This window comes from Pipra filicauda, unplaced genomic scaffold (genome assembly GCF_003945595.2).
Source record: "Pipra filicauda isolate LSUMZ 115617 unplaced genomic scaffold, ASM394559v2 scaffold334_size1588553_pilon, whole genome shotgun sequence".
In the NCBI taxonomy this organism is placed as follows: domain Eukaryota; kingdom Metazoa; phylum Chordata; class Aves; order Passeriformes; family Pipridae; genus Pipra; species Pipra filicauda.
Window position 1 is genome coordinate 900,892 of NW_024104459.1, and position 21,364 is coordinate 922,255.

Genomic DNA, 21,364 nt, shown 5'->3' on the forward strand with positions numbered 1-21,364 from the left:
GAGTAAGCTGTGAACAGAGAACAGAAGCCTGCAGCAAGCACTTGACCTGTGTGCCTGCTGGTATGGCTACAGCCTTCCCAACACAGATGCTGAATTCCCATCTGAATATGCTTCTCCTGAGGCTGACTGGTCATTCCCGTGTTAAACAGCATCAGCATGTCCTTTCTGCACCACTCTGTGCTGAGATGACTGTACTGTTGTTGATGCTACCTTAAGCTATCTTAGATCATCTGTAACTTCTACCGGTTTTGTTCATGAAGACTAATCTTCCTGGTTATCATAGTTAAAAAATGTAGCGACATAGAGTTTTCTTCTCAGTGTTTCCATACTTGTTTAAAAGTTCCCATACTTGTTTATAAAAGAGAAAACACATAAATTACCATCTTACCTCCCCTTTGTTGCTTGAAGTCACTATTTGAGCACTGAGCAGTCATTTAACTCTAATTTTGGTATTAAGTGAAAGTTTGGGCTAGGTAATATCTATCGATCCACAATCACAACATAAAGATAAGTTTTCACTGGGAAGAATATCTTGCTGTAAGTGGTTTAGAGACAAACATCCTTAAGCTTTGCAGATGACCTCTGCAACTACCCTGTTTCTTGCTAACTAATCTCCCATGACCGCTGCAGAGCTACAAAGTGACTCTGCTTTAATTTTTTTCTATCTGCTTCTTGTTTTAATTGACATCATTAATTAAAACAATTCATTAATTTTGAATAGTATTTTCTCTGGGATCATATACTGTCCTCTGCTAGCTGGACTCTGAGCCAGGGCTTTCCTTGTCTGTGGAAAAGAAGCAAGATAATTTTTGAAGTCTCTATCCCACTCCTGCACCCCAATCTTTCATCTCTTCCACCTAAAAGCTTACCTGACAAAGATATGTGGGTTGCTCAAAACTAATTAATTCTGTGGGAGCAGTCCACACTGTCCAAATTACACGCAGGATCTGGCAGACCCACAAGACAAGACAAAACAAGGAGGAACATGTTTGAGTAGAAATATATAAAAAAACCCCAACAATCCTAACAGGAACAATATTTGACTATGTGAATACACAACAGATCCACTGAGAGAAAGCACTGGTAGGTTTTGGCTCTTTTAGGGTTGCATTGATATTTGCTTCTACCTGACTGGTCTGTTTGCTTGCTGAACAAATAAGGTAGATAGAAAAGGAAGTAAAGAATGCCAACCAGTAAATTTTCATATGCATAATTTATTTTAAAGTTTATTATATCACATTATACAAGCATTAAACATGGCTTTATGTTGATGATTTTTTTTAAAGTGTGAAAACTTGACATTCTTCTCTATAGAATTTTTCTATTTACAAATAAACAATCTCTCTATATACTTCATATATATATTATATATATGGTAAATAATGTAACTCCCTTCAGAAAGATTTAAAATAAAAAAAACCTGATTTGTAAACATGGTTTCTGTCATAGTATTTGGTGGCTTGAATGCAGATGATGTTCTGTACCTAGATCTGTACCTGATTTTCTGTACCTAGTTCTGTACCTGGATACATCAAAGTATCCAGGTTGTTCGTTTACACTTTTTATTCTGAGATCTGTAAAATCAGCATGGGACAGAATGCAAAAAATATAGCAAACAGGCTGAAAAACAGTCCCAATATACAATATTTTCCTTAGTTTTAAAAACTGGTGTGTAACTGCTCATGAAGTACATGCTGCTGTCAAGAGTGGTCTATGGAGATCAATCCTACGCTGATTGCAAGATGATTTCACAGTAAATCCTCTAACGTGTGTGCTGTCCTGCTTGCTATGTAACATGTCTGTGGCATGCAATGAGGTTGCATTTTTTTCTCATTCCCATGAAGGTAGTGCTCTTGTGGAGCTGGAATAAGTAAACAACATAGAGGATGGTCACCTGGAGGTTTAAGCAAAACCTATCATCAGATCAGGAAGGGAATGGCATAAATTAGTTATCTAGAGACCATTAAAATTCCATTTATTATTATTATTGTCCTATTATTTTTGTTTTCTTAATAAATAAAGGGCATCTTTCCTGAGTGTTCTGCTATATAGTTCTGAAGGACTCCAGGGAAATCTATTCAGCACACCAGCAGCAGAGAAACCTCGATGGGTTGACTGGTCAACCTAAAGTGACAGAAATGTACTCAGGGTCTGCCAGGGAGGTCAGAGCCCCTTGCAGCATCATACTAGTGTAAGCTTGGCAAGCAGCCAACCTATGATCTCATTCAGAGCAGAGTGGGACACAACTTCTAGCAATGTATTGTCAGGAAAATTCATCATAATGTAGCTATGTTGAAAACTACTTTCAAAAGCAATTAATATCCATTGTGTTTCTGCTGCACTTTATTTGTTTCAGCACATTTTATTGAAGTGGTTCCTCTGGAGTGAAAGTCAGTTTATATTCTACTGGGTTTCAGTTGAGATCTTGGAAGTTACTAAGTTAACAAAGCTGTATCTTACTGCAGGAGATTGCAAAGGTTCACACTCACATGGGTGACCACAATTTTATGCATGACTCGTCTTACTTTACTACTTAGCAAACAGTTTCTAAGCTCTTGTCATCTGTTGGTTTAGGTATAAAACAGAGGGTAAGCAAACCCAATTGTTCATGTGAATTTGGTCTGAATATGACTTTGCACAGCGATCCTGCCCAAAAGTCCCCAGACTGCCAGTGCAGTACAAAACTGTAGATGGTGGATGGCAAATACTAACACATCTGGCATGTGTGTATTGGAGACCAACACTGCCTAATCCCTACACCCTATCTACAGAGACAGATAAAATCCTACTTCACCACTGTCCACGCGGGATGTGTCCGCAGCTGCTGTAAGCTGAAGCAAAGATGAACAAGTTCACTTCCCCATTAGTCAGGAATACGCCCTACAACCACTAGCTGTGCTCCCCACTCCGTTTGGCACTGAGTCAACACAGAACGCACTAATCCTGAAGTTCTTTCAGTGCTTATGCTGCCTCATGGGACTTTCAGGCTTGGCCCAGGAGCAGCTGATAAAAGGGAGTTGCTATGTCATTTATCCGCTTCATGTAGGAAGGTGGTTCACTACTGGAGGAGGTTTCTTGCTACAAGGAAGAAAAGTGTAGGCAGGCAGTGGCTACAGAGAGGAGGGTACACATATTTTCTTCCAACTCTCTCCTTCCTGAAGTCATATTACCTTTCATTAGAGCTTTCCCCCTTCATGGAAATAGCACAGTTCTCCCTTACAGTGGAAAGAAGACAATAGATCTAATTTGGTGATATGGTTCTTGGTGCAAGTGCTCCTGTTGTCTTGTGAAGCTTGAGGTATCCATCCATAGGGTCTTGCATTGTGTGGTCTGTCCAGAAGGGCAAATTCTAGTCCTTCTATCGAATTATTTCCAGAATAACTTGTAGAAACAACTGATGGAAGAGTTTTTGATTCATATTGCTCCATACAACACTTATGGAGTCTTCAGAGCTACAACTCCACAATTTTGGGTTAGTGGTCTGGGAAATTTTTAATTTCTTAATGCTAGGGAATTTCCTAAAGGATATAGACAGTAGCCTATTTTGCACAAGTTTAATTTGCAGCCTGTGTAGAATTGCTCTGCATAAAGGATTTCAAGCTATTTCATACTACAGTCTGTTGTTTTATTTTTTCCCCTCCACCCCTTTATAGATAATGGAAGGATGAATGAAGAAATGTTACAAGTGTAGATATTTAGGATGATTGTGTTCTTTTGTTCTGATGACTTTGTTCATTTGTCTGTTTTTGTTTGTTTTACTTATGCAAATAGGTCTTTAAGACAGTCTGACTTTTAGATAAATACATCCTAATTCTTGACTAGAGCTCAGTGTGATCTTACAATACAAATACATGGACAGTTTTGGGCAAGATGCCCTAACCTGATTTGATTCCTTCAGACACGAGACAGTCCTATAGCTGAAAAGGCACTGTTCAAATATTTAAAATATATTACCAACTTTGCACAGTATCATTTCCAAACAAATGACCCTACAGTTAAATACCTCTGGCCACATTTAGATGCTTGGCTATCTGTCAGCACTTCTGCATGCGTATATTTTTCAGCATTGTTAGACCAGTTATCAGACTCATGATCATGCATCTCTTCCTAAATATTGTTGAGCAATGGAAATGGTCCACATGTGTGACCATAACTGGTGGCAAATGCAAACTAGCACAGTCCAGTCCACTGTGGAAGAGAGCAACACTGCCATGCACGTGCTGCAGGTGGTGGCCATACACACGGACAAGTACTGCCATGTTACCAAGGCGCAGTCACTGATTATGAAGTAGCAACCTCATGAGAATGAGCCGTAAGATCACCAAGTTCTCTAAAGCACTGTAAGATATATAACTGCTTTGAAGTTTAGGGCCTTGAATTTAAGTCAGGGCCTGGGAGCTTCCTGGAAAGAGTGCAGAGACGTAGCATTGGGCTGATGTGCTTACATTCACATCAGCTCTGGAGAAGACTAAGCCTTGCAAAGATTTCTAATTTCAAAAGGCTTATGACAATATCCACCCTACTAAATAGGGGCCCACATGTGTTAAGTGCACACAACATTACTGACTATTCCTTTCAGTGCACTCTCCACAGTAGAAAACCAGGAATTCTTTATAAACGGAGTTCTTATCTTCTTTTAAGCACTTTCTTCCTCACCCGTCATGGCCACTCATTGTGATAAGATTTTCCATTCTTTTTTCTTTCCTTCCGCTCTTTCTGCAGACGTTCTAGTTCAGCTTCATACATCATTTCCTGAATAAGGTACTTTTCTCTCCTCATCCGATCTCTCAGATCTTTTGGAAGATCTGGGATTAAGTAGGAGATCAGGTGCTTTATGCAAAAGACAAGGTGCTGTGAAAACAAAAAAAGGAATGAAAAATCGAAAATCTTAGGAAGGAAACAAGTACTTTTCATGTCTTCTGAAAACCCTCTCTTTCCAATTTACAGAAAGATGCTGTGTTAAAACTAAACCCATTACTGATTTTGAATAAAACAAACCACAAGGGTTTTTTCCCCCACAAAAACTCCAACCAAAATCAGCTGGGTATGGATCACAGCAAGGGTTATGAGCAGCTGAGTTCAAATAAGCCCTCAAAACTATTCTACAACCTGTGTGTTCAAACCCTTGAAGTCGTGATTTCCTGTAAGGTTGTTTGGACAGGGCCTGGTATTAGTATTGTTCTGCAGGAAGAGGAGGCTCAAATGATGTAACACTTTCCTGTTGCCATAAAACACTTGCATCAGTATTGAAACTAATGAATTATCTATGCAAAACAAAAACAGAACATTTTTTCTTGTACTGTGTCTCTTATCCAAAGACATATTCCCATTTACTAAATACCACAAATAAACACAAGGTAACTGATTGTTTGTCCCTCGTAATTTAGGCATGCCACAGCAAAGCTTGAGTTTGATGAGGGAGGATTGCTGGAGTGTCCTTTTTTTGTTTGATCAAAGATGCTGCTTGGAGATTTACTCACTTCACCTGAGAGGAGGAGCAGAGAAACAGAAAAATCCTCCATCTCAGAAAGGACACACATTCTAGATTGGAGAAATAAAGGTATTTCTTCTTCTCCAAGCAGAACCCTTCCTTTGAAAGCCACTGAAAAGAGAATGTAAAATGTTTTCCCATGTATTCTTCCCTCACGAGAAATAAACTCACAACGGTCTAATTGTTGGGGGATTTTGACAAACCTATAAAGAGAAAAAAACCTTCTTCTGTCAGTTTAGCTTGGACAGATAATTCCTTTTGCAGTGATAGGAAATACTTTTGTTTGTTTTTGAAAAAGGTCAAGATAACCAAAATAACCACACCCACAGTGCCAAACAGGGGGTTGAGCCTAGGCAGTTATTTAATTTACGGAAAAACCCTACCTTGAATCACTTATCTTTCAGCGGAAACTTTTATTGTAAGCACTGTAGCAATCACAAGACACTAATTAGTGTTTTCTGCAAAGACAGTATTAGTTTCTGCTGCTATTACCTTTTTGATTTCATAGATACAGTTAAGGAAATAGTTTGCAGTGCCAACAGAGTGACTCATGTTGAGAGAGGCAGATATGAGCCAGCCTACAGCTTTGGGTGGGACAAAGCAAAGTCAAATCTGTTGTGCACGTATTGGGCAGACACAAAAAGTTATTCCACAGTAGGTTGCAAATTTGACTGGGCACCAGTACTTGAGCAAGGCTGATTTTTCTTGCCTCACTTATCTTTGGTCTTATGCTGTCCTGCCTTTATCTCAAGTGTGCATCAAGAAGCCAGGCTCTCTTCAATCTTAAAAATGCTTAGGCTGACCTGCCAAGACCATTCTTTTAGTCCTTTTTACAGATGGATGCCGTGGCTTTCAGTACCGACAACTCAAGAAACTAGAAGAGATTAAGCCCAGCACGCCTCTATCATACCTTTATTTCTTTCTTTCCCTTAATATTTCCCTGAGTGTGGAACAGATGATGGCAAACAGATGATCTCCTTAGGACCAACTTCTAATGAATTACCCAGTGTAAAGGAAGAAGAGAGGCCAACCTATAGTGTCATATTCCTTCACTTGGGAAGGGCTGAAAGTCACAGTCATGGAGAATTTGCCACAGTCCCTGGACTTCTGCTGAACCACCAAGACACCTCTCTTCAAGAAATAATCTAGAAATGTTTCTCAACGCATATACTTCTGTTGTGTTATCCAAAGAGGTGCTTTGTAAGCTCAGCTCAGAGTGAATTTACACAGTACTGTGAGTCAGAAATGCAGTATGTGCTCATGAACATTATGCCATATGCCAGTTTGGTGATTACAGCTTCCATACCTGTATTGAATGCCCCATTGCTGTGATATCAGAGCAGAGGATCAAGTAAAAAATTTTTTTAAATAAATTTTTTTCCCCCGTTTGGCTTCTTCACAGTGTAAAAGCCATTTCAAACTGCTTGTGCTGAAGAGACACTGATCCCTTGGATTCTAGCAGAGGTATTCAGGCACTTGAAATTCAGGCCTAAAGAGCTGCATTTTGTTTTGTAAATTATCTTGTCCTATTTATCTACCCTCCTGGCTCTCTTTTTCAAAATCAGCCTGGGAATACCAGTCATGTGAAACTGGTATTATCTTCTCTGGTTTGTCTTAAAGATTTCCGAGATACTGATGGTAAATACTAATATTATGAATATAGCAAAGCTATTGAATCCTTCTCATTGTCATAATCTATGTGATGTCCATCATTCTGGAGAAATTAAGAACATTAAAAAAAAAAAAAAGAGAAAAAAAGCCAGATGTGTAAATACTGTAACTGAAACTATCTTTGTTTTTCAGTTGTTCAGATTTAATTTTTTCTTCTCATGTTCCTTCACCCCTTCCTCACACACCAGTCAATGTATGGCTTCCCAGCATAGACAGGTTATGAGTGCCAGACCTCAAAAAGTAAATAAAAGCTTCATTTATTTCCCTCTCTTTGCAAGTCACTGCTACAGTTTTCAGTGTTACATTACCTTTTTTATTAGAACCTAAATACCTGTGAACGTTCAGAAAACAAATCTGAGAATACAAAGTACAATGTAAGTAGCAGAAACTAAGACAAACAAATCAACAGCTGCCATCATAGATCTGCCCAATGGAAAAGCTTCAAAGGGAAATTAGTTTCATTCTGTTGCTTTTGTTTTGCCACCTGAATGGTCACTGACCTCAAATACAATAATGAAAGCCAACCGTGCTGCTAAGACATGCCAGAACTGCAGCGTGTAACCATAGGGCACGGGGGAATGAGGAGGGTCTCGGTAGTCTCTGTACCTGAAAGAGAACCATAGTATGGTAGTTAGCAAGCTCCTGCACTGCTGCCTGGGAGGAAGGCAAAATCAAAGCGCAGCATCTCTTCATCATTGCATTTTCTGCACCAAAAATGACCTCAGCTCAGATTGTGCAAGTTACTACAATACTGCTTGCTTTTAAGGCTGGGCCTGTGCTAGTGTTTTATTTCAGATCAGGTGCATGCTTTTAAAGCAAGTGTCCTGATCACCTCCCCTTGCCACGCTTTGCTTCACCCAAATGGGTTTACTTTCAGCTGAAACCTAACAGTAAGAGGCACCCAGGAGTGTTCCAGCTGCTAATGGAAATTCGGTACAAAGGACCAAACCAGCGCCTGTATGAAGCAAAACTGCTGAAGCAAATACAGAGGATGATGGGTGCTCAGCACTAGTAGTTTGGCCCTATAGCATCTCCCTTGGCAGCACAACATGTGCCTTGCAGGCATCTCCTCAGAACTTGGAGAAGGGTGGGATGCTCTGCTGTTTTGAGGGACACTTTATTCCCACTACAAGGCCATTTTAAAAACACGAATGTCCCCAGTTTTGCCAGCTTGATAGTGCTCCCAAAATCCATACAAAACTGCCTCATCGGCTCCAGCTGGCCGTTGGTCAATTAGTTGGCCATCCCTGGTGTAAAGCGTGACTCATCCTGACTTCAGTGGAGCCAGGACTGCATCTCTTGGTATATCAACAGGGCAAGGACTGTGTAAGAAAAGGACCTAGTGTCTTGTCTCACAGAATGTTTCTTGGAAGACTTTAGGTCTCCTTAATGTAACTGTAGATATCTGTAGGGGAAGTTGGATCCAGGAAGACTCCAAAATTATATTTACAAATCATGAATCTGTTTAAGTCACACATTCTGGAGTGTGTGACTAACATTTTTACTAACAGCTTGTTAATTCTAAAATACTATTGCAGAGGGTTAATTTAAAAGTAATGTAAAAGTTTTTTCCTCCTTAATCTATTTCCTAGAAGGGACAGAGAACCCGTTGTAAAAAATATTGAAAATACCACAGTAAGTAATAAAATCATTTAAGGTTGATCACTAAGCTAGTTTTAAGAAACTAAAAAAAAGGAAATGAATAAAAGAAATAAACAGTTATTGAATCTCTATGATAATCTGTATTTCTCCATGAAGTTTCACCTTCTTAGATTGCAGAGGGTGCTATACTGAAATAAACTGTCTTGATATCTTAGTCAGCATCAAACTTCTCATAAATTGCAGTATCTCTAGTGCAAGTTCTTAAAACTGAGACGATCTTTCCTTATGCAAGCAGCCCTCTAACTTCACAGTTTTGGAAGTTTTATAATATCCTAAGCATCTGTCTTGAAGTGCAATTAAAATGACTGATGTTTTAGCAGAATTCAGGTAGGTTAAGTAGCTGATAAACTCATCTAAGGAAAGATATTAATTTGCTTTCAGGGATAGATATACATAACAATTCAGTGTCTCCCAAATGAACAGATTTATCTTTTGGAGATTTATCACACCAATTTTAATAGTGTTCTGTTTATGGAATATTGAGGAGACAATTTTTTTTTATTGGTTGGATTTCCATCATTCGCTTTAAGGAGCAGCAACCTCATGCTTGAAGAAAGGAATTAAAGAGGGGAAGAGAATGATCAGAATTACAAAACGTTATCAGATAGTGCTGCTGCAAATGATGTGGAACGGAATATTCTCACAGTGGTTCTGCTCCACAGAAAATATTATCTATGGATTCAACATTTGAATTAGCTTTCTGCCAAATAAGTTGCAACAGTCTTAAATATCTAGTTAAATGAAAGCATTAATGCCCCAACCTTCCCCCCATTTATTATGCTATACCACACAAAATTCTTCTTATTCATAAAAATGTCACAATATTGCAAGTATCACTGATTTTTGCTGTATCACACACTTTTCTTGAATCACAGGGTATCTTTTGATCATTAGGCTCTCATGAAAGGATATCTTAACCCTTCACAGTGAAAAATACTGGGACTAAGTGTATCTGCCACTACCAGGACTCATGCTTGTAATTCAATATCGCAATTAAAAATTGGTAGCTGTATTTATTGTTTGGTGTTCTGGGCTGGGACTCCATTTAAAACCTTTATGTACATCCTTGGGTTTTTTGGCCATTAAAATCACTCAGGTGCAAATCTGCCATTACAGACTTCTCTCAGATTGCTATTTCTCCAGTCTATTGGCTGAGGACAAAGACATGCAGATGATTAACTGCTCATTTTATTTTGATTCAAACCACAAATATATGATTATTACTAATAATTACACCTGCAAGCAATGACAAAACCGCATTAATCATTCAACAATTAGGAAATGCGGGATTTGAGGTTTCACAAATGTATCTTAGGACAGACTCTGTTTATGTCTGGCAGACCTGTGAAATAACTGTGTCGTCACTGCTGCGCAACCTTAACTTCCTTTTGCATGTCCTATGATATAATCTCATCACGATTTCATCTCACTGGTACCTAAGTAATCAGGCACCTATTATTGGCCTTTTGATACCATATTTTTACATGAGGATTGTGTCCGATTCAAGCTATGGCTAAAAATCCTGCATTAGGAACATCCTCCAGATGCCAGCTTTTCAGCTTCTCCTTTTTCTGAGGTAGGAATCATGCAGTTAACAGCCAAGAAGTACCAAGAAGAGCATATCCCTGAGCAGGACAGTTAATCCTTTCTGTTACTATTTTTTAAGTTCCCCTGGATTTATCATGACGCATCTCCCTTGCAATGTCTTAAAGCAAGTTGATCAGATACTTACCTGCAATATTTTAATGGTGAACCAGAGAATTCGCTTCCATTTGATGTTGGCTCCGAACGGTTTTCAAAGTCAGACACCAAAAATACTGATAAACTGGCATTAACATAGCCAACCATACACCTAGAGGGGACAAAATGCTGCTGTCAGGACACAGCAAGGTTTTTCCATTAACTGTTTTACCCAGGAGGATGTCCTCTAAGTTTCATAAAATCCAAAGCACAATTGTGATGCTTATTAATATTTGAAAGAGATGTTGAGGTAATATAAAAAAAATGCTCAGGTAGGTCAGATGGACAATAAAAGGGAAGAAATAGTACATTTCTGTGGGAGAAAAAATGGTGAAGACTGGGACTGGTTACTTTTGAAAAGGCACCTAAATGATGACACAATAGGGGCAGAGAAAATAATGAGTAGCATTAGGAAGATAATCAAAATATTCCCACTGTTACACTCATGGTACTAGTACAATGAGACATTAAGTAAGCTGGAAAGGTAATACACTTAAACCAGCTTTTTAGAAAATGTGATGGTGGCTGAGAATTGTGAGGGCCAGGCAGAGTTTAGAGAACACTGAGCAGAAGAAGGTAAGTCCCCGATGAAGGCCTGTGGGCATCACTAGAAGGCTCAGGTTTGGTGTTAGTAAAGCTGAGGACAGATGTGGCAAGTGTATTGTGCTGTTCACGCTGCACTGCCCAAGCACACGTAAGTGTAGGCACACTGCTCAGCTTGGTGCAGAGTATAATACACAGTAACGGTTGGGGTTTTCTTTGTTTATTCTTTTTGGGGGTTTGTTTGTTTTTTAAACTATGGACTCTACAGTCTTTGAGAAATTATATTCAAACACCATCTGGCTTTGTCTCAAAATCTCCATACTGATTGGATTTGGAACTTAATTTAATCACAGTATTTTTCTAGTATCACTCTGTGTCATATGGATCTAATACCTACAGATGTTTTTTGAAAGAAAAAAGTACCTCTTACATTTAAGTGATTCAATAATAGATGGTCTTCATTTCTTGGTTTGAGAAAATTCATTATTCCTGTGGATTTTTGAATAGCTTCCTGATCCTGTAACAGTGCTTGCTAATAACAATATTCAGAATGCTGACCCAGATTGGCTCTTTCAAAGGATTACTACCTGATGGTTTCATGTAGGAATTCACTCAGAAAAGCAGGAGTGTGAAAACACTGTACAAGAGGTTTGTGGAAAGGTGATAAGAGCTTATTCTGTGAACCAAGCTACTTATCCTATGCAGAACTAGTTTCAAAGCCACTGAGTCATATTTGAGTCTTAAAAAAGAAATATTTACATTTTTTTCAAGAACGATGGTCCTGAGCAAATCAGTAGTAAGGAAAGCTGCTTACAGTGCCGCAATATCCTACAAATCTTCATAATGGCACAAGCAGAGGCACATGCTTAGGAACAACTGGCACAAGACCATTTTACCCCCGAAGGGATTTTAACTCTTCGTGAAAGTAAATGGAACATTTTCTGTGGCACCACCTAAAATGCCAAACTCCTTGCAGGACAACAAGTCAGCAGAGCTGCTAATCAAGAGCTGCCACACCAGATGCCCTTTTTCTGTCAGTATGATTAAATGTATTGACAACCAAAAGACGTCAAAAAAGCAGCAACACAAGAACTCGCTTTCTATAGCAGGAAATAAAAAAATCAATCTGCCATATGCCCAGTAGCAGAATGTAAACTCTCTGTTACTGTCTGCTGTTTAACCTGGGTTTCTTTAAACAGTAGGGTCCCTGCTAATGTCACTGCTAAATCATTTGCAAACTGTGCTTATTTGTGTTTGGTTGAAGTCAGTGACCTTCCCTGAGTCAAACAACCTAGATTTCACAAGTTGCCAGGCAGCAACTATCTCATACTTGCTGGTAGTGTGCACATCCTAATATAATCTCAGTGTTTAGCAACACTGAAAGAAAATCCACTTAGGCAGCAGGGATTCAGTTCACAAATATCTTCTGAAAAATTTAATCTAAGGACTATAGTTTTAGAAGAAAAACAAATTACTTTACTCAGTAAGTATATCTCGATGTTTTGGTTGGGAATTGCTTCCTCTTGCTAGACACTACTGTTTTGAGTAATACATGCTGAATACTACATCAAGAAAAAAACCCCAGTGTATAAGTTTAAAATGCTCAACAAATCCTTAACTGATAAGTATCAGCATTGCTTCAGAATGAAAAGAAGATTATATCCATGTACACCAGTTGGGAAGTACAGCTTTGGCAGCATACTGTCACACACACTAAATCTCTGAAATAGCTCTGCCATGTTTGCCTTGAATTAACATCATAAATCACAGTCACGAAGCAACCTATTCTGTGAATATGCAAAGCTTTGATATCTATGGCTGATATCTGTTACTTGAGCAAAACCAATAAATCTGCATTAGTGGAATCAGAACATACGTAGACAGTACTGCTGCATCTATTCAAGTAGTAAGTGATTTTCATGCACATCTCTTTTTCCCCTTAAAAAAGCTTACTTTTGTCCAGCTTCTCCTTGGCCAGCACAAGGTCCATATTTGTAAGCATAAACAAGGCGAGGGATGAAATCCGATGTCACGGCTATAACAAATGCATTTGTGATAACAGAAAGAATTCCAATGCCTTCTAGGATCCCATACCAGATTCCTGTTCAACAAGGAGAGTATGTTAGCTCCTGGGAAAACAAGAACCATAATGCCTGAGGTACTGCATGATCTGAAGTAGTTGTCCCCGCCACACAAGATGTTTTTATGTAGTTTCTATACAAGAGTCACTGAGTAAAAATAATGTTTCTTAATCAACAGCAGGACCTCAGCGAATCAGTCTTCTGTTCCCACTTGGTTTATCCTGAAAAGAATCTCAAGGAAGCTGCAAAAATGCTCACAGAGGTCTTGGCTTACAAAGACACAACCACGTGGGCAGTTTTCCCTGCTTATGATGATGGTTACCCAGCCTTCGAGGTGGGTCTGCCAGGGTAGCCATAAATACGTGCAGTCCACCATCTTCCTGTAGGAGGGGCCTTGTGTGGAATTTGTGCATGGAACTCTTAGGTCAAGGTGTACCTATCAGCATTGAAATCTTCATGGCATACTAATGCTACATGGTGGCACAGAGTCTAGGCATCACCTGGATTTTTTGGCCCATCCTCAACTGCCTGACAGATCTTATGATACAGGCACACAGCAACTCTGGTCGTGAGGATCATCACTGTGGACCATACCAAAGGAAGCTTAGACATATCCATTCGTTTAATGAGGCATCAAACTGTTCCTGAAAACTTTGCTGAATAAGGGGCAAATGCAACTTATTTTGAGAAATCACACCTGAATTGACCTGAAAAAAAATTGTTTTTCTGTGATTTTATTATTTACATTACATAACTGTTTTTTCAGGAATTATGTCTGCAGTGTATGCTGTGCACTGGGTGTTGTCCAGGCTTGTGCCAAACTTCATAGATTCACACTGTTGATATTCAAAGCTTTAATCAGGCACAGAGTTTAGGTACATGGTGGACCATTCTGAGAGCAGAAAGTCTGGGCTTCTGCTATTTCATGTAGTGGGCTACTGATTTTTGCAATGCAGATGGGCAGCGAGGTATCCTATTTACCTTTCCAAAAACACCAGGGTTCAGCATTAGGCAGATGACTTTGTTTTAGAGTTCTTCCTAAAGGTGTTCTTCTTCTGCACAGTGCAAGGACAGAAGAGATTTATAGTCAAAATAAGTTCGGTGAGCCCTTGCAGTAGTGTGTGGCTGGATGACCTCAAAGTTACGTGAATCCTGTGTTTAGCAATGCGGGCGTGACTCACTGAGAGCAAGTCGTCTGTTGGGTTCTACACCCACCCTGTCTGACCCCCCAGGGACCTAGTGGGCATAGCCCCTGAGTCACAGGGGGGTTTGGTTTTGGCTAGGTACATATAAAAAACACAGGTCCTTACAGATAGGCAGCCATTTTTACTTGACTTTCATGTTTCATCTGGTCTGTCTGGTTATTATATTCAAACTGAGCATATGAATGTGTTCACCCAGTGTGTCTGCCACAACAAAAAACCTGCAGAGAACACTGATCACTTCATTAAAACACCTTGGCTGTTAAGTCCCGCACAAAATCATTAAAAGACATTTTCCAATGTAGACTATTAATTGCATGAGTAGATTGGCATTAGATACTTGAAGTTTTTTGAGCAATCAAATGGTGCGTCATTAATAGCAAAGATGACTGAAAATACCTTAATCTGCTCTTACTTGTCAATGCTTAGTCTTAACACACACCTATAACAAACACACATACAAAGAGCTCACCTATATCTTTGGCTCTTGAAGCTAAAGGCCTTCTCCACTGGGTAACAAATTTGTAAGCATCAAGCCGAATTTCAATAATATTGTTAAGTAAGGCCAGAAGTGGTGCCAGTGGAAAAGCTGCCACAAAAATGGTTGTGAACCCAAACTGAAGAACTAGGGGAAAAAAGGAAATACCATAGTATAATTATTAAGATCTAATTCCAAGGTCTATGATACCAAATAGTGTATGCGAGCAAACATTATGTATAAGTATACAAACATTTCTTATTATATCATACTATGCAATAGCCTAGTAACAGTTGTACAGCAAGTCTTTGCCAAAAGTTCAGAGGAAAGATGAAAAGAACAAATGCACATCTGACACTGGAATGGACAGCAACATCTAAATTTTGTAATTTGGAATGAAGTTCAGAGGTGGACACATTATGCTTCTAGAAAAGAACATTTTTACTCCAGCATCAACTAGGATCTCTCAATACTTGCAAAGATTGGGGGCGAATACATTCCTTTTACTAGTTCAGATGGGAAGCAGTTTGAAATTTTGTGTAAGTTTCTAGAGGTAGGTTTTAAGACTGCCAGATTTCCCATTAATTTGAAAAGAATCACGTGAGGGAGAAAATAAAAAAAACAATCATGACATGTGCAGTTCAGTCACATAGGGCAAAAGTTCTTGGTTTTTAATATTTTTGAAGCAGTTATCCTTCTCTCTCCACCAGATAGAGCAATGCCTTTTGGCAGCAAGCTGCTTTGTAAATGTGAGGTAGTAAATGAAGGAAGATTTCAAACATAAACAAGCATGCAGGTCTGTACCATGCAGTTTAAAATAAAAGCACAAGGGAACTTCCCTTAGTAAATAACAGCAAAGATCTTCAGAAATGTGAGCAGGTGAAGAACTGGTCTGTGGTTTGGGAAAAAAAAGCCAGAATGGGAAGTGTTTCATAGATGCGTTAGCAAACCAGCGGCAGTGTGCTTAGCTGCATTGGTTTGGTTCTTACAAAATCCCTTCCTTTCCTCACCCGACCCGTGAGAATAAAAAACATTTTGCAGCCTATTTAGCTTCATACAGAGATAATTAAAAGAATATACCAGACAACATCATCAAAAAAGCAGCACTAAAATCTAGTGAAAGACAACAAACATTAGAGCCATACTCATTTCTAGGTATTCATCAAAGAGTCCATAAGCATTCATAGGCTGCAGATTATAGTCCTTTTCCCACTGTGGGAAGCTTGTTTTTCTCTGCGTGCCATACTCTTGTCGTAGTTTTCTCCTGGTCCACCAGTTTTGAATTAGCCTACGTTTTAAAATAAAGAAACAAAGTAAAGAGTATTAGTGGCTATTTATCACAAAATTGGAAGAGGTTAAGTGGGCACAACACATACTGCAAAATTCATTTCCCAATACACAGGAAAATAGAACGCAAGTAATATATGTGGCTGATGACACAGCATAATAGGTATGAAAACAAATACAGATGATGGGCTGTAATCCAGACCTAGATGTTCTTAAAATGGTGATGGGATTTTGACATATTTTCGTTACTTGTTTACTTCTTTTTCTCTGTACAGAATAGCAAATCACTTCAGGGTCTGTTTACATGGCAGAATGCAATGCTGTGTGGAGATAGTCCAGCTCAGTAAATAAGAGTGCTAATGCTGCTTGATCCCTTTGTGGGTGCGACACAGTATTTCTGCACAGTTCTACAGAGTGCAGAGTAACAGTCTCTGGGCAATCCTGTAAGGGAAAAGGCAACCCTGAATGGTGTCTGCAGTGAAACATTCAGAGGAACAAAAGACAGAAAGAAGTGTGTGGGCTGCTGACAACACGTGGGGGCTGAGAGGTGGATGGCTGACATGAGAGCTACCTCCATCTCAAGAAATGGGGGAGCTGTACCAGTCATCAGGGGGAAGATATTGTTCCCAAAGAAATGCATATGGAAGGCCACTGTCATAGGCACTGAGCCAGAAGAGAAACGAAGGCTCACACCTGAAATAAACATCTTTGCTTCTCAAGGTCAGGGAGTTGCACTGGTTTGGCCAGCAAAGGACTCTAGTATAGAGAGCAAAAAAACCCCAAACCACAATGACTGAGATTTCTCTGAAGTTGTGGTTGGCCACTTCATCTCAGTCAGTTAGAAGGTGATGGCTCACCCAAATAATTCAATCCTTTTCTTGACAATGCTTCACTTTTTACCTTCACGGTGACCTGGTCTGGTCTGTGAATGATAGGCAAATAGTCATTGTATTTGGATAAGGATTTGGACAATTGCTTGTTTTCTTAAAGCTTGGAGATTATTTTTCCATTTAGACCATTTATCAGAGAGGTTATAGCTATTCCTGTCTTCCTTAAAGAAGTGTAGGTGCAACTGAGTGCAGTTCAACTGAGTTCAGCTACAGACTATAGGGTTGCCTCTAAGTCCTCTGGCTCCAATCATATTCTTAGCAGAAAGGATCATGTTTTTTTTCACACAAAAAGGAAATGCACCTGCCTGCAGCATTTCAGGGCTAGAAGGTGGATTGAAGGGTCTGCAGAGTAAACACATCTCTCATCAGAGTAAGTTGAAGCATCTCACAATGTTGTGACTGTATGTTTTATGTTGTGATTCTTGTTGCAACTTTAAAGTGAAGAGATTCACTTCACCTAAAGCAGTTTAGTCCTATTAAATTGCTTTCTCTTAAACAATCTCCTCCTATCTCCATCAGTCACCTTCTTTAATTCCCTCTGTGCTTTTTATTAAGTTTCAAAATTCCTATTAATAGAAAGAAGAAAGTTCTAATAAAAACTGACAAAAGAGACAGTGAGTGGAAGGAGAACGATCAATACTGCTGTTGCTGTTCCCTCCTACCCACCTCAAGTAATTCCTGCAGCCCTAACAGCTGCAAAATACTGGCAAGTAGCACTAGGCCTGGGAACGATGGAGAAATAGCAAGCATTGAGTACCTTGATTGTCAATTACTCTGTGCATTTAAATCATTTACTCCATTCTCATTACAGCCAGATGTGGCTGAGGCTTTTCATTACAGTACCGAGGCTGCCTGAAGTCACTTCAGCAAAATGTTTCTGCAGGTCAGGGACCAAACTCGACACTAGCTCTGCAGTGGGTCCTTCAGCAGAACAAATCCCTCTGAACTTTGGAAGGGCAAACTTTCTGACAATGTCATCTCTCTCTTACATTTTTGCATGTTAATTTCCCCTGGTGACCTGCCGTACAGTCTCTAACGTCAACTACACTAATCATATTAAACCTATATTAATCATATTAAACATGCTCATTAAATACTAATCAATAAGAAATGAACCAATAAGAAATGAATAATTGTCAACCTTTTTGGCTGGGGCACAGCTTCATAATACCCTGAAGATCACCAGGGAACTTGTCTACATACCAGTCAGTACACTTTTCTATCTCTGGGAGTGTATATGCCAGCAGTGCATTTTTTCCAGCTCATACCTGCTCTTTCAGGCATCTTTTATCACCTAGCAAGGAGAAATCCAATTTAAAACTTACTGGCATATCTAAGAAGTGATACATGTAATATTTCCTGTGAAAGCAATACAGTGATCCCACAGTTATTTTTAAGGAGTTTTAAAGCACAGAATACAATTTAATGAAATCAAGTACTTCCCATATATTATTTATTTGTTAATATTTATATTACACTTTCACTTTTGCAAACTATGTCCAATGTGGAAAAAAGCCCTAAACATCATCTCCATGTGTCCGTAATTCTGTATCCCTGGGGGAATTTTCTATTGTAATGACTACTGTAACTTGTTTTTATTAACTGGTCATTAGGAAAGCATAAACTTAGTATTCTGTGACCTATAGAAGCATAGATATTATATTTACTTACGGATAGCCAAGTTCCATGAAATTATTCCATGTCTGCTTTAACACCATTATAATACCCATTTGCATACAGAGATCAATAAGGCATCCACTAGGGTGGCACTGCAAGGACAAAAAAAGAGAAAGAAAATGTTAAACAGAAATTACATCAAGTTTTAAAGCATTTTTTAAAGACTAGAAACAGATATTAGATCATTTACTAAAATGAATTTAAATGTAATTCTCTTTTTTTTTTTTTTTAAATATAAACTTATGGGAACATATGACACTATCATACTGTCAGCCTTTTAAGACTATCATCTAGTTCTCTGCAGAAGTTGGAGTCAGCTGAAATCAATGCAGTTTTCACATTAGTGCTTCTAATGTGCTGTGCAACTGTGAGTAGGTCAGTAGCAAAGGCCAATTTTCTCCATTGATTTCAACAGTTTTTGGGGTGGATGACTGTGCATCAAGTCAAAGAATGAAGAGAAAATTCCTCCTGCCTCACAGGCGAAGAGTTTATGCCTTAAGGATAGATCTAATACTGTTGAGTACTATTTAATGTCTATGGTTGAGAGGACCATGCAAAGCTATTCTCTTCCTGAAGAATTAAAAATCTTTTAACTGTTGAACAACAGGTCTTAGTATTTCTTGCTGAGTGCTTTCTTGCTTTAACAGTGGCTCCAGACCTTAAAGTTGTGGTGCTGCTTTTGGGAGAGATGTTCAGCTAGTACAAATTTAGGTAATTTTTCATCTAATACTGGAAAAAACAGAAAAGGACCAAAAACTTTCTGCCCTCAAACAGTTCTTTGCACAATTGACTTTTCAGGTCCTAAGAGTGGAGTTTAAGCTGTATTTTTAAATCCTGGGTATTATAGATAAATTAAACAGATCACTTTCATAGAACTGGAATTACTTCTCTTTAACTTTTAGGGAGAAAAATTAGTTCTGACCTGTAATAAAATGAGAAATTAATTTCTTATACATACTGCATTATCCAGTGCTCAGAACCTGGGTCCCTGATGATGTTTATATATAACCCTATATAACAGGGTGGCAGATTATTATTATTTTTTTAATTAACTTCTCTGTCCCTATTATTAAATCATCATCCTTCTGTTTTTAGGAATCAATCACGTGAGCCAATATAACCCAAGAGAGGTAGATGCAGTGTTAACAAAGCAGCACTAATCTTACAACTGTAGTATCACAAAATACATAAACTGTGGTCTGATTATGTTCACAGGCTCTACTAGACTATATCGTGTCACTACATGTCTGGGACTTGGCTTCATTCAACAGGTGAAGAGAGGACTATTGGAGGGATATCTGGACATGATATTCTAAAGCATGTTTCTAATAAGATCTAGTACAGATATAGTCGATAAAGTCAAGACCTTTTTTTTTATTAGACATTTCTTTTATTATTAGACTTTTTTCTCTTTGTAAAAAGTAAAGTAGGGAGTACTAATAGTAGCTTCCATCAGCAACTGACCCAACCTATAACATCTCATTGCACTTCCCTCACTTTTCCTCCCATCTCTGCTCCTGCAGAGAGATGAGGTTCTTTCCATGTTCTCTGGTCCCTCTGTGTGTTGATTCAGCCCAGTAACTCATCAGAAAACCAATTTGTCCAGAAAAGGGAAGTTTACTGCTTATACAAGGAACTGAATAGGCTCCTCACAGGGTTGGACAAGCCAGAGCCAATGCAGAGGAAGAGGAAGGAGCAAATTTCTGGGGGAGGACTCAGAGGAACAGCAGAACTGGCTTCTTTTGGCAGCAGCAATCTTTAGGTCAGCTCAGCCCCATTCAGATTTTGGAGGGATGTTAAATGAATTTCTGTCTCTCCATTTATCAAGTATTATTTACTTGAATTAATAGAATTCATTACTTCACAATTTCTTTTTTTTCCTCTTTTTTTTTTTTTCCTAATATTTGAATGGCCTCTATTAACCAAAATATTTATATATCCAGAAATGTTTGAAAATTCATGTTGGCAGGCATTTTCCACTTATAATTTGTTATTTATTTGCAAAGTTGTTTCAATTATTCAGCTGTGAAGCAGAAAAGAAACCAGGGGATTTGAGTGTGCAAATAGCACTGGAAACTAAATGACTGATTCAGAAACTGCTGCTGTTCACCTCCAGTAACAGTCAAATGGTTTTTGAATTCTGAACGTGTTTGCCAAAACAAACAAACAAAAAAAAAGAGATGGGTCCTTGAGTGACTTGCAAAGCCAAACTCCATATTCGTTTCATTTTATAGACATGGAACATAATGCCTGTAGCTCGTTTGGGAAGCTTTTTCTGTTGTTTTGATTAAATTTCATGTGCATTTTATGTGTCTAGATTTTTAACTTGTTATTTTATTATTTTAGCTCCTTGATCAGCAAGGTTAGATAAATCAAGAAGAAAAGATTTTTTTAGAAGCAAAAAGTTGTCAGATTAATATCTGACTTCAATTCATTCCAAGGGTGAAAAATTTCCAATGTAAATTGTGAGCAATTTTTAAACCATATGATACCACTATTCAAATATGAAGCAAACACTAAAACCGCTAGCAATGAAAAGGGAATATATATATAAATATGCAGATGTTTTTGTAGCAGATGGTAATGTCAATAGTGTGGAGTTAGACAGCAGCTGAAAATCCAATAACACGCTCACAAATGCC

The 21,364-nt window shown here is 38.6% G+C and overlaps 1 protein-coding gene across 4 annotated transcripts in view; it reads right to left on the reverse strand.

The window, feature by feature from the left end:
* Window positions 1-1,194: 1,194 nt before the first annotated feature.
* Window positions 1,195-21,364, reverse strand: part of ANO4 (anoctamin 4) — a 166,633-nt gene continuing 146,463 nt past the window's right edge. For all 4 annotated transcript variants that reach the window (XM_027739171.2, XM_027739170.2, XM_027739169.2 and 1 more), the window contains 7 exons: window positions 18,717-18,814; window positions 16,014-16,156; window positions 14,863-15,015; window positions 13,061-13,208; window positions 10,557-10,676; window positions 7,663-7,768; window positions 1,195-4,851 (listed from right to left, as the gene is read on the reverse strand). In XM_027739171.2, the coding sequence (XP_027594972.1) occupies window positions 4,660-4,851; window positions 7,663-7,768; window positions 10,557-10,676; window positions 13,061-13,208; window positions 14,863-15,015; window positions 16,014-16,156; window positions 18,717-18,814 (960 nt within the window). In that variant the 3' untranslated portion in view covers window positions 1,195-4,659. The remainder of the gene's footprint in view (window positions 4,852-7,662; window positions 7,769-10,556; window positions 10,677-13,060; window positions 13,209-14,862; window positions 15,016-16,013; window positions 16,157-18,716; window positions 18,815-21,364) is intronic.